Genomic DNA, 14,721 nt, shown 5'->3' on the forward strand with positions numbered 1-14,721 from the left:
ATCACTATCATCATTTCTGAAATATTCATTTTTGTCTTGTTCAATATATAAAGGTCCCTTGTAATCTCTAGGTGTCACAACCACAAACCAGGATGGCGGAAACATATGGGGGTGGATGACTTTCATGTATTGTATCATAACATTATGAATAATAGTGATCAAAGCAACGCAACCATCATAATTATAATTGGGAAAATTACATTGTATCCGAATGTTGTTTGCTTCAATTCCAATTACATTACGACAAATGAATAATGTGAAGCTGTAACGTCCATCCTGACAACTTTGTAATTATCTTGCTTAACGATTCCCTATAAATACAAGTAGTTTGAAAAAGTGTCAACAATTAAGTTGGTGAGTTCATAAGAGTTTGTATGAAGAATTGTAAGCCTTTCCTTGTAAAATGATAGTGTTTGTTTTCGAAAAATCCAATATTTTCCTTAACCCAAAGACCGAAATGTATAATTATTTCTATACTTAAAATAGTAATATGTAGTTTTGATATATATAAAACCATTTGAATGTATGTTTCCCCGTGCTAAATGTATTGTTAATCTTGAAAATTAGTTGTCGTCTTAGAAATTGTCACACCCCAAAACCGAAACAGCGGAAACGTTCTGGGGCGGAGGACGTCACGTACAGTATCACAACAAAGCATAATAGTAAACAAGCAACAACATCATCCATTGCATTAATAATATAATTTAATACAAGTTTGTTCTGTGAAGTTTATAAGACACCAAAAATATAAATCAAAATAAGAGATAAGTCTTGAACGAGCTCCATCTTCTCAAAACCTGCCATCGGTACCTGTCTACTGATGACATGAGAATACAAGTTATTTTGAAAGAGTTGACTAGCTTTAAAGCTGGTGAGTTCATAAGCATTTTAGTGTCATTGTTTGTATGAAAATTTTTGTAAGTGTTTGATGTATAAGTTTTTAAATGTTTGTATCTCCTAGAAAATCCTATATTTTCTACTAAACATAGCCTTCTACCAAGGCATCAAATGTTTTGTATGTTTGTTTCTTGTAAAAGTGTGTATTTTCCCAAATGTGACTGTCATTAACAAAATATAGTTTTTACATTACCGTTTATGTGAGAAGATCACAATGTGAATGCAATAGGAAAATAATAAAGTACTGTAGTGTTGTATTATAGTAACTACTGTTGTACTAACTACCTTAAACCGGTTGTTTATTAAGGTATAATGTGATATGATTGTACGATACTATCGACTAAAACACGACGCTGAAAGACGTCGGAAGAAATGACATTTGGCACCCGTAGGCTTGCAAGTCCCACTGTAGCGAACAACAAGGTGTAGGATAGTCAATCCAATATAGATATATACACAAATTCACGCTCTCCATCCAGGAGACTCTGGATACAAAACGAGCCATGACAGTGATACCATGCCCCGAAACAGTGGTTCACATTTATGTTATAGTATTCTTGTATATGTATTGTATGTACTAGTGTAGTGTATGTTCTCTCTGTCTAGTATGTAGTATGTTCTCTTTGTTTCTCATCATAGTATGTTCTCTTGTATAGTGTATAGATGTATTGTTTCTCGTTATAGTATTCTCTATTTGTTTCTCATTATTGTATTCTCTATCCGTTTCTCATTATAGTATGTATTGACTCATGTATGAACTGACTCTTTGTATGTTTCATTGTACTAGAAATAGTGAATAGTGACTTCCTAAACTATACATATTATAGTTTACTAGTTGAGTTGTTTGTATGATTGAGTGTGTTGAATTGATATAAAAGCTTTTATGTCTTATACATATATACATAATATATAACTAAGGATCAAACGACACTCGGAAAAACAACAGGGTACTCTAAGTCCACAACCAAACAAGGAACAGGAAATAAAGTGAGTTATCAGTCCTAAGTCCTTCCAACCTTGCTTATATAACTATATATGCATTAAACATGGTTTTGACAATATATAAGTTTAAAAGAGTTAAAAGGAAAGGTTTGACATGTAAGAACTGTTGGGTTTTGAGCATTCTAACACTCCTATGGTGTACATGCAACCCTATAACCCTTGGATCTATGTTTTCTCTATTATACATGCAAATAAGAACTTTCCAAGGCTTAAATCCTAACTAGCATATTATGAAGCAACTATAATACAAAGACTAGTTAGATAACATAACTTTTGGTGTAGCGTGATGTCTTCAAGCTTTAAGAGCTTAGCCCCAATAGTGTGGAAGCCTCAAGTGGAATCACAAATCACCAAAACACCTTGGAAGACTTTGAGAATAAGAATACTTTGGTTCTCTCTAGTGAAATCGGCTAGCCCTCTTAGTGTATCCACACTAGTGCCAATTTCACCAACCAAGGACATCTTTATATAGTGTGGAGACTAGGGTTAAACCCATAACCTTTCATTTCATATGATCCATGGGTTAAACACTCCATGGTCTATCCATGAAAGCTTAGCCCAACCTAAATGAACTTGGCCCATCATACACATATATATAAGAGTCCATATTTAATTAGTTCATTTTGATCATTTAGTTAATTCTAAATTAATTTTTGATCAATACTAATTAAATAATATGATTCCATATTAATATATTAGAACTTATAATATATTAATATAATCATAAATATACTATTCTCAAAATATTGTCCATATAAATTGTGTCGGTGAAGTGCAACCCAAATGGACCATGTCGGGTCGGGTCAAGTACATACCAAATACAGTTATGGACTTAGACAATAATCCAACAGTCTCCCACTTGGATAAGTCTAAAACTATTATTGAGTATGACTTCAAACCCTAACTGGCAATCGTAGCTCTTAAAGCTGCTGTCGAACTCTGACCTTGTAAATGACTTGTCCATTAGATAAGGGATCATATATTCCTCCATTCTAGATATCATATGGACTGAGACATGGATTATAATCATTCTCTCTGTCCATTTGTTGTTTCCCGATTTCCAATTCATGACGACTGACTGATTGAACAAATCAAATCAGTCCTGGCTTGGCCAAGCACTCACATGTGTCATCATTAAATCATCAAAGGGCCCACAGATATCGCTTTTATCCCGAAGGTAAAAGGAATGGATAAACTTTGACTCATATGGCTTGTTCTGCTACTTGTTGAATCATACACGAAGGCACGTTTTATAACATCGAGTTACCAATGCGTTTTCGTGCAATCAATGTACTATCATCTCATAGTAACAACTCATATCTCTAGGTTTGAAGAATATAAGATATTATCGTCTCATCATCACTCGTGATAAAATCCATGAAGTGATTCAAATGAGCGCGGGTTGAATCCAATACTCAGAACTTATGAGCACTCATGAGTGTTGTAGCACAACTTTGTCCACCAACTTGGACCTCTACAAGCCAACCCATGACAATCTTGATTCATATCTACTTCCAACATATGATCGACTGTGGATGGTTTGAATAACTTAGTCATTCCAGAAGAATAACCTGGTTATTATGGAAGTCAAAACATGCAAAGTGAAACACAAGAATAAATGAATCTAATATGGTATCAAAACCTATGAATATAAATAAAACACTTTCTATTTATCACCATATTGATTACTCATTATTCATTGTTTCAGATTTATCAACTTTATACTTGAATTAAAACACTAGGTGTCCCATGCTCCAAGCATGTATACTATGTTTTCTAAACAATAGCTTTGCTATACACCAAGTATGAACTCTATGTTTGTCTATGATCCTTTTTCTTTGTGAATTAGATCAATTGAACATAATTTCAATGATTCTCTTTTCACACTCCCAATTCCTTGTCTTAAATGTAAGAATTCCAAATTCCTATCATTTATCAAAATCTATTTAGATTTTAAACTTATATGCACTGTTTCTCTTGTAATGATTATGCACAAAGCCACAAAGGCTTGGAAACAATCATTATAGAGTATTCCAATGGAGAGCAATTTCATGGAAACGATGTCTCAAATTCAAAGCGCATTGCTTTGAACATGATTCTTTCATTAAGTTTATTTAACCTTACACATATTGCTTCCACCTATGAAGACAACTCTATATTACCATTTTGACTATCACTTCTGAACAAGAGTTGCCTCTTTTCAGACTACGTCAATATGGTCCTTCCAATAATAACAATATACTTCCAACTGTCCTTGAGCAACCAATCTTTGGTAAACCTTAGATTGTTCTCGACAATTGCTTAATCACTTTAGTCATATCCAATTCTAGAAAATTTAGAAAGGATAAATATTATAGCACATGTAATCGATCTTGTACCCAAAGTAAATGGGACACGATTCATGATGTTTCACATAAAGACATGGTTCTAGACCAGTCTTTTGCCATAATAATTTTTGTTTGCGATATTCTTAAAAAAAGGGATACCATAATCATACTCGAATTTTGAGAACGCAATATATAGAATTTTCTTAAGTTGAACCAATCCAACATGAAATTCATATATATATTCTTGACTAAAGGTGATTAAAATCTCAATATAAACTCTTTAGAATGATTATAAACTCAATCTAAGCTTTTCATAATTGAAATGAAGTATAATTTCCTCTCCCTTAATTATAGCAAAACAACTTTTCAACCCCTGCAACTCCACGAATTTAAACTTTTGTTTTTCTATAATTAACATTGCTAACTTGCAATACTTACCATAATTATCATGCTCCCACTAACATGATGATTATTAGCATAACACTTATGCTCCCACTAGCTTTGACATGTACCCAGAAATCAACTGGACTTCTAGAAATCAATACTTTATTGACTTTCTTACCAAAGTTCAGATTTATGATACTAGATTGCCTTGATAAGAATTTATCAGTATCATACACCTCTCTTGGATAGCTCACAGGTGTGTCTAAACAATTATGAAGAGGGATGTCGTAATCATAATGTTTAGACCTTTTGTCATTCCCACAATTGCTATCTACTCAAAATCTACTTAGTGAAAGAGTTTCCTTCCCATCATTTTCATGAATCGAAGAGAAACCTTATGACACTTAGATTTTATGGTGTAAGTGTTCCTATCCATGTGAATTTGTCAAAACCATAATCACAAGACTAGGTTAGTGACAAATCCTAACTTATATGGATTGAACTTGTGCAATCTTAACTTCTTGCCACCTGGCAGCTCAAGGGCCTGCCATTGCTTCCAAGTAGCTATGCAAATAATTGAGAAGATGTAGAACTCAAATGTATAGCCAAATTAGCTGGAATGGGCACAGAAATGTCAACACGATAGGTTATAAACCTCTAGTTGTGTGCTAGTGATGAAATACAAGTTTTTATTCTTGATTACATCTTGAAACCCTTTCAGGATCTTTTAGACTCCCACTGTCTCCTTGACCTATAAGACTTTCTTTCCAAATATTCAGGATATAGTGTGGATTCTAATCAAGACAAACACTTAACACAATTGGCCTTAGTTGGTCTTTGTTTTATCCAAAACATCACAACTTACCAATTTCAAATGTACAAGAGTAGAAAACTTTTACTCTTACATTTGACAAGTGTTTTAAACCTTCTTTAAGACATGTCACTCAAGTTACAATCTTAGAGTATAACTCTATGAATTGTTTTTGGAACGAAGTATGAATCATCTTCTTGATTTAACCACTTCAACAATTCATAACTCCTCTTCTTAACTATCATAATGCACTTAGAGGATGAATTGTGATAAGGTTTCAAAATCATTAAGATGATCTTAAAACATGATACTAAAGTACTCTCCCATCTTTTCAGATTTGAGAAACTATTATCCTTCTGTCTAATTTGATTCTTCTTATTCATTCTGTCATACATTGAAATTTTCCAATGTTTCAGAATTATACTTAGGCTTGTAAGTATGATCATATTTACCAAACCTTAGTAAATCATGATGAATAGTCTTATCCATCTTTTGTGGTGGACTTTGACCAGTGCACAAGAAAGTGTACTTGATCCCTTAGTCCTTCTCTTGAGTCACATATACATGTGACCACAGAACTAGTCTTAATTTTCCAAAGTTGAAAATTCTCATACATCACACTAAACACCTTGTATGATTCCAAGTTTCGGTCCAATTGAAACTTGGGTGATGAGAATCTTTCCTTACTTGGTAAATTTAGACACTACCACAAATGAAAGAATCAAGTTCATTTTTCCAATGTTGCTAGAAACATACAGACATCAAGTTTTCATAAATGCCACTGTAAGGAGATATAAAATAAAGTAAGACAAACTTTTATTTATTTTAAAGTGCAGAAAAAACTTTTTCCTTACAATGTAACTTGAAATGAGAACTATGCTATTACATGTTTCCTAGCAATCTATCATAACTCCTAAGAAGTAGCTCAGTAATCCGATCTTCAATCAGGCGATAGAAATCCATCTTCACGGTCAGATTCAACATACTCTTTCTTTAAGTTTCATTCACTTTCCCTTTGATTCTTAAAACATCAACATGTGACCCAGTCACATCATGTAATAAGAAACTCAAAATAGAAACTTAACCGAGTTAGATAGTGGACTTTTACCTGAAGTAGAGTCAAACTTATTGACTTTACCAACCTTATGATCTTTCAGGTAAATTTGGCAGCTTCGCAACCAATGCCCTTTCGTTTTGGCAATAGAACCATATGGACCCTTTGGGAATGGTACATGGGACAATCTCAAACTTAGCCTTTCTCTTTACCATTTGGTCAACCGAGTTGACTATGGCCAATCCCTTTCCATTGGGAAGAGAATGCTTTTTCTGGATTTCTAGTGTCACCATTTTCAATGACCATAAAGTTTTGGGAAGTCGATCTTCTAATCAAATTTGCTTTACTAGCCTTCCAAATCATTGCTGATTCAGCAGCACCAAGCAAATAGATAAGATCATTAAGGGTCTTGTCATAGTCTGTTTCATAGGAGTCCCAAAGTAACTCACTATGTGACTTAGAAAGTGATTGAACCACTAACTTTCTCAAGACTTTGACACCCAACTCTCCCGGCTTGTCAATATGTGACTTCATCTCCGAGATGTGATCACACCTAGACCTTGCCTTGCCAATAGGGCTTGAGTGACCTTTGAACTTGTGGGTTAGGGAGAATAATTGGAGGAGGTGGAGGAAGAGAAGTTCCAAGAGATTTGGGAAGATCATAGATGTCTAAACCAAACATCTTTTTGGGAGATATTCAAGATAGTTGATTTAAAGTCCTTAATATAACACCCAATATGAAATATTAAGGCTAGGACCCAACACAATATTTTATAACTTGGAAGAGGGATGTTGTAATCAAAGCTATAGAATATTTGAAGGTAGGTGAATGACGATTCACCAATTTCCACCATGAAAAATGAAATAAATTATTAGGTTTTTAATTGGATTTGAAACTCCTAGATCTTTTGAGATTCATTGAACTGTTCAATGACATGTTTCAATCTTGAATGTGCCCTTCAGGTTTTGTGACTGGGATACCAAGGATCATAAAAGAAGGTGTGAAGTAACCATGCAAATTACTTGGTACCCTTAAGTGTTTACCCCTCAATCAATGTGTCGGTTAACCACACACGCTCCATCAATACTATGATAAACATTAAGTTACCCTTTTCCTACCTTGTTAAATACGAGTTAGTGTGTCGGTTAACCACACACGCTCCGCTAACCGACTTAAACAAAGTGCAAAGTGTAATTTCATGGATTAGCACCTTATTCACATTTTCCTAAGTAACTAAGATTGGGTATTTATAAAAGGTTTAGTTACTTAGTATTTATCATTAATACTTTTAATAAAGGGAGAATTTAAAGTCTTTGTCCTACCTGTTCGGCTAACGACCCTCCACCAGTCAAGGAAGCGGTGGGTGAGAGTAGACACCCATTAAACTGCCATTTTATAGGTAGTAACCTTATACCCCCCTTAGGCCCCGTTTGGTGAGGAGCACTAGATGGAACAGAACAACACTAAATTTTTTAGCGGGTGTTTGGCATGACTGGAACAAGAACTAATCGGAGGTTTGACCAAGTCCAATGGGACAATTCATTAGAAAAATAGTTCCACCCAAAAACGTGGAACTAATCAGAACACGTACTATCCTTTTTCTAATGTGACGGAAACATCCCTGCTTGGAACGGGTCTCAGCCTCCGTCTCCACTTTTCTCGTTTCTACCACTCTGTTTCAAATAAATATCACCGTCTCCTCTCCTGTGTTACAATCAAACACACGTAAGAATTGATTATTGATTATAGGTTTTCGATTTTGTGCCATTCGAACTCTCCAACAATCATTATCGTCTATACTGAAGATCACAAAGTACAATTTCTTTTTAATTTTCGGTGTGTGCATCTCTTCAATTACTTGAACGATTTCTTGATTTGTTTCTCTCCTATCCTTACCTGCATCTGTTAATTTAGTTGTGTATTAATTTTGATCGACTTCAAGTTATCAAGTTATCTATGGCTACACAATTGAAATCTATTTGTGAATGATTTTTGATTATTTCTCTTGCTGTCTTACCTGTATCAATTGAATGAGTATTAAAATCTCTTTGAATGATTTTTGATTATTTCTCTTGCTATCATGCGATTGGTGTAAATCAACACAAAAAACACGCACAATTTTACTACTGCCTGCGTGTTTGGGAATCCAGCTTTCTTGCTTCGATTTCTAATCAAGGCAGAGATGATTTCCCTACATTTTCTCTCTTATTTTATCAGCATTTTGGTAGGATTTTGGGTTTTTTTTTTACCCTTTAAGATGATTTCATGTTATGTGTGAGTATGCTATGATCAATCTTCATTTGAATCTGTTTACACTTTGTTTTTTGATTAATAACTTGTTAAGCACAATTTTTTCACCTAAATACTTAGGATCATTTTGAAATATCAACTGGAGTAGTTTTTCTTTACAACACTTTTAATATTTTTGGGATTCAATTGATTATATGGATCTGATTTTTTGTAATGAATTCGAGTTCTGGGGATTTAATTTTCTCTTATAACTTATTAGTTTTCTGATTATACTACCAAAAAGAATAATGTTTTTGTATGTTTTTATACTACCTGCATCTATTAACACATGGAATGAATAAAAGATGTCATTAGACTTCACATTTATTTAGACTAAATTGGCCCAAGTTTTTGTTTCTGCCTACTTTATGATAAAGATACAAACTAGTTATTGGGAGGCTTATTTAAGCATAATTTTTGTCAGAACTTTGTCTAGTTTGTGTTGTTCATGTCCATTTCATGTTGTAGAAACTCAATTTATGACGAATATGTCCCTATAATTAGTTGTTATTACTACATGTATACTTTATGTTGTTCCTTCCCGATTCATGTTATATATACTCAATTTTGGACAAAAATGCCCTTGTAGTTTCCTTTTGTTTTTAATTAGCTTTTTTTATTTCTATAGACTCCTCATGGCATTTCATTTATAAAATAATATTAATTTTTATTTTTCGTTACTATTTTTTCCCATCTTCGTCTCTCAAACGTGTTTCTTTAAAATCAGTAAAATGTTGTTGTTTTACTTGTTTTTTATAAACTTTGTAGATATGGATAGAAATCATTTGCTCCTGTTTGTGAAACTGTTGGAGAGTTATATTCAATTGTTGATGTGCCTAGCTACAATTAGAGTTTGGTTAATTGAATGTGAGGAAAAAGAAGCTCAATGGATAGATCTAGGTAATAATACATTAGACACCCTTTCAAAAAGGTCTACAGAAATACATCATATCACACGTGAAAGTGATGATAATTGTATATACGAGTTACGTATGGATAGGAATACATTTGCAGTTTTGTGTGATTTACTACAAACTCGTGGTGGTTTATTATATGATGGTTTAGTGACCATTGAGGAACAAGTTGCTACATTCCTAAATATATTAGCACACCACAAAAAAACAGATGTATTCAAGTTAGATTCTATCGGTCAGGGGAAACAGTAAGTCGGTATTTTCATCGTGTTTTAGATGCTTTAATGCGTTTGCAAGAGATATTGTTTGTCAGACCAACGCCTGTTGCAAATGATTGTACAGATAACCGGTGGAAATGGTTCCAGGTAACCATTATAATATTATTTTGATATATTACAAAATATAGGTTCTTAACTAACAATGCATTAAAATTTTATTTATAGGGTTGTCTAGGAGCAATTGATGGAAATTATATAGAAGTTAATGTCCTTGACTCTGATAAACCAAGGTATCGAACAAGAAAGGGTAGTATAGCAATGAATGTGTTAGGTGTCTGCAATCGTGACATGAATTTTGTATATGTCTTAGCTGGTTGGGAAGGTTCAGCTACTGATTCAAGGGTTTTGCGGGATGTGATTACTAGACATAATGGATTAAAAATCCTAGTTGGTAAGCTAATATAATAATTACTAAATAGTTATTATAGGTAAACACATAGTTACATATTCATACCTTTTACTTTATTTATTATAGATAATTATTATTTGGCTGATGGAGGATATATCAATGGTGAAGGTTTTTTAGCACCATATAGAGGTATTAGGTATCATTTACGAGAATGGGAAGGCAATACACGTGCACCTACAAATAAGGAGGAATACTTTAACATGAAACACTCACAAGCCAGGAATGTTATTGAGAGGTGTTTTGGTCTACTAAAGAGACGTTGGGCTATATTAAGAAGTCCTTCATTTTATCCAATAAGAATTCAAGGGAGAATAGTCATAGCGTGTGCTTTGTTGCATAATTTTATTAGGACACACATGGCTTTGGATCCAGAAGAATACACGTCAAGCAATGTTGAAGATATGCCTATCAGGGAAGAACAACCAAATCAATTTCAAATTGTCGATGTTGTTGAATCAAGTAATGAATGGACTCAATGGAGGGATGATTTAGCCCAAGAAATGTTTGAGTCTTGGATGTCAACTAGATCTTAGTAGATTGTTTTTTTTAATTAATCTGAGAACTTTTTTTTTTAAGTTTGTTATTCATAATTGTTATGGATGTGAACAACTTTTAACTTTAAGTATGTTTTTTTATATTAATTTAAACTAACTTCATGGATGATTTGTTTTAATATTTTCCATCTTTATCTATTTACCTTTGCTATGTATGATATGTCAAATACAGATAACAAATCATGGCAGATAGGCGTCAATGGACTCAAGAAGAAGAGGATGTGTTGATTACCATCCTTCAATACATTGTTGTCATCGGTGGTAGAGGTGATAATGGAAGCTTTAGGCCTGGAACCTATGACCAAGTCGTTCTAAAGTTACGGGAAAAAGTCGTTGGTATTAATATAACAGCAAAGCACGTGCAAAACAAAATCAAGCGTTTAAAGGATAAGTTTTCTGCTGCATATGATATGCAAAATACAAGTGGATTTGGTTGGGATGATGTTTGCAAATGTGTAGTAGTTGATTCTCCTGAGATATTAGAGGAATATCTAAAGGTTAGTGATTATATATATATATATATATATATATATATATATATATATATATATATATATAATTTTTCTGTGTGTCTAAGTATTAAATATATGATTTTACCTGTAACTTTGTTTGTTTTACTAGAAACATCTAAACAAAAACTATGTCGCGAATAAACCATTCCCTGCGTACGAGCGACTAGCAAATGTTTTTGGTAAAGATCAAGCTACAGGTGGTATGGCTGAATCGGCGGCTGATGTGACACAAAATCAAAATATTGATAACGAAGAAGGAGAAAGTTTACCATCGTCCAATTCTAATCCTCAAAACACTGCAACTTCCTCCAATCCAAATCCAAAAGACTCCTCGAAAAATAAGAAGAGAAAAGCGGCATCTGAAGAAGTAACAGATATAATTGGAAAGGGGTTAGCTATCGTATCCGAGGAAATCCAGAAAATGACTAGGGCTATTACTTCTTCTACTAATGACCTCGCAGGGTTAAAAACCATACATGAATAGTTAAAGACCATGGAGTTGTCTTCTTCAGAAGTCATGCGCGTTTGTTTAAAATTTACAAAAAACTTGAATTTGTTACCAATGTGGAATAGCTTGGATGCAGCTACCAAACCACTTTTTGCGAAGACTATATTGGAAGAAGACAATTGAAGTTTGTTCTTTTTTTTATTTATTTAAATTAAGGATTTTGGAAACCATTTTGGTTTAGAAATTTGTTAATTTTGAAGCAATTTGGATTACTTGGTATTAGAACTAGTTTTAATATGAGAATTTTAAATATATTTTTTTAATAAAAATGTTTATTTTCAAGTTATGTATGTTAAATTGTGTTATCTTGAATATTTTTTGTACAAGGGTAATATGGTCATTTTTACATCTTGTTCTGTTCAGTACTATTGTTGCCAAACAGTTTCAGACAACTTGTTCTGTTCTGTTCAGTTTTACCAAACGTTATACAAATTATTTGTATTGTCCAGTCCTGTTCTGTTCAGTCCAGTCTAGTCCAATTCTGTCCCATCCAGTTCTTCTGCCAAACGGTGCCTTATAGACCGGCTTCGTGAATGAGGCCTACTAATGGTAAGACTGACTTTACTCTTATACATACATACATACATACATATATATATATATATATATATATATATATATATATATATATATATTAACTTATAATATTATAAAGTATAAGGGTTGAATTTTAACTTTTAAAATTCTAAGGGCTTAACTTGGAACTAAAGTATTCATAAGAGAAAACTTTTCAAATTCCAAAAATTGAGGGCAAGTTTTGTAACTTTCAAAACTTTTCTATTCCATAACTTATGTGTTTAAAGTAGTTTTAATTAAAAACCTCTTCAAGTTCCATAACTTGAGGACAAGTTATGGAAGACTTTAAACTAATTAAGAAAGTGACTCTTCATAATTCATAACTTATGGAAGCTTTATGAGTTTAACTAAGGTTACACATATTTTATTTAATGAAGAGACTCTTGAACCTCCACGACTTGAGGACAAGTTATGGAATCATAAAACCATTTAATGAGAACAAGACTCTTCATTTTTGTAACCTATGACAATTTTTATGAGTTTTAAGAAACTTAAATGTGACTTTTCATGTAACTTGAGGACAAGTTACACGAACACATTTTAGAATCAACTTTTAGATTAAAGTGGATTGAAAACAACTATTCAATTAACCTTTTCTATTAATCTAAGCAACTCATATGAACAAGATAATTGGAATCAAATTTTTTCATGTAATTAGCATAACACTTAAACTAATACAAAACATGAATCTATTGACAATTATCTTTGAAATTGGATTAGTATGAACATTACCACATCAAAAATAAGTTTATAAGTTGAAAAACAGCTTAGGGTAATGTTCCTAGTCCAATTCTAGCCAAAAAACTCGAAAATATGCTGTCTGGGGCTCCTACTCGTCGAGTGTATCAACCTACCCAGAAAGCTAGGAAAATGATTTTTTTTCAGCAATTTGCATCAAGTATAATTGAAAACAAGCCTAGTCTCTGATACCACTGTTGGGTTTTGAGCATTCTAACACTCCTATGGTGTACATGCAACCCTATAAACCTTGGATCTATGTTTTCTCTATTATACATGCAAATAAGAACTTTCTAAGGCTTAAATCCTAACTAGCATATTATGAAGCAACTATACTATAAAGACTAGTTAGATAACATACCTTTTGGTGTAGCGTGATGTCTTCAAGCTTTAAGAGATTAGCCCTAATAATGTGGAAGCCTCAAGTGGAATCACAAATCACCAAAACACCTTGGAAGACTTTGAGAATAAGAATACTTTGGTTCTATCTAGTGAAATCGGCTAGCCCTCTTAGTGTATCCACAGTAGTGCCAATTTCACCAACCAAGGACATCTTTATATAGTGTGGAGACGAGGGTTAAACCCATGACCTTTCATTTCATATAATCCATGGGTTAAACACTCCATGGACTATCCATGAAAGCTTAGCCCAACCTAAATGAACTTGGCCCATCACACACACACACAGACATATATATATATATATATATATATATATATATATATATATATATATATATATATATATATAAGAGTCCATATTTAATTAGTTCATTTTGATCACTTATTTAATTATAAATTAATTCTTGATCAATACTAATTAAATAATATGATTCCATATTAATATATTAGAACTTATAATATATTAATATAATCATAAATATACTATTCTCAAAATATTATCCATATAAATTGTGCCGGTGAAGTGCAACCCAAATAGACCATGCCGGGTTGGGTCAAGTACATACCAAATATAGTTATAGACTTAGACATTAATACAACAAGAACAAGTTTGATAAAGAGTTTAACATGTAAAAGAGTTTGATAAACATTTTGAAGTAGTTTGTTTGATAAACAGCTAAAAGTATAGCAAATCCATTTGTTTGATAGTTATTAATCACATGTGATTGATATAATAACTATAATGTTTCAACTTGTATTCCCCCCCCCCCCTGCCTAAAATCATTTAAAATCATTTAAAAGATAGATTAATGGGTATGAACTCACTTGTAGTGAGTGGTTTAGAGGAACGAGTGGTATAGGATGCTAAGTGCCAAGTGAATACTTGAGCACCCACACGGATCCTATTTATCATATAATGATACATATAAGCATCTAATTAGTGTTTAAACAACTAATTATGAAAGTAAGGACACCCTAGGACACGAAAAACACTTAGATTCAAGTGTTAGAAGTACAAAGGGTTGCATCTAAGGGGTGTAGGGCCGCACATAGGAGTTTACGGCC

At 33.0% G+C, this 14,721-nt stretch overlaps 1 protein-coding gene and 1 pseudogene across 1 annotated transcript; both read left to right on the forward strand.

The window, feature by feature from the left end:
* The first annotated feature begins 9,535 nt into the window (after nucleotides 1–9,535).
* On the forward strand, nucleotides 9,536–10,899 carry LOC111895601 (uncharacterized; annotated as a pseudogene).
* Nucleotides 10,900–11,102: 203 nt separating this feature from the next.
* Nucleotides 11,103–12,063, forward strand: LOC111895602 (uncharacterized protein At2g29880-like). The gene is made up of 3 exons (XM_052765829.1): nucleotides 11,103–11,417; nucleotides 11,542–11,894; nucleotides 12,006–12,063. Exons 1-3 carry the CDS (start codon nucleotides 11,103–11,105, stop codon nucleotides 12,061–12,063), a joined length of 726 nt encoding a protein of 241 aa, XP_052621789.1.
* Nucleotides 12,064–14,721: the final 2,658 nt, after the last annotated feature.

This window comes from Lactuca sativa, chromosome 7, assembly GCF_002870075.4.
Source record: "Lactuca sativa cultivar Salinas chromosome 7, Lsat_Salinas_v11, whole genome shotgun sequence".
Lineage (NCBI taxonomy): Eukaryota > Viridiplantae > Streptophyta > Magnoliopsida > Asterales > Asteraceae > Lactuca > Lactuca sativa.

Excerpts from the sequence above, each read along its gene's own strand:
- LOC111895602 (XM_052765829.1), top strand. The coding sequence starts at position 11,103 with ATGGCAGATAGGCGTCAATGGACTCAAGAAGAAGAGGATGTGTTGATT. Across the intron at positions 11,418-11,541 it reads TATTAGAGGAATATCTAAAG|AAACATCTAAACAAAAACTA; the intron begins GTTAGTGATTAT and ends TTGTTTTACTAG. Across the intron at positions 11,895-12,005 it reads TCTACTAATGACCTCGCAGG|CTTGGATGCAGCTACCAAAC; the intron begins GTTAAAAACCAT and ends AATGTGGAATAG.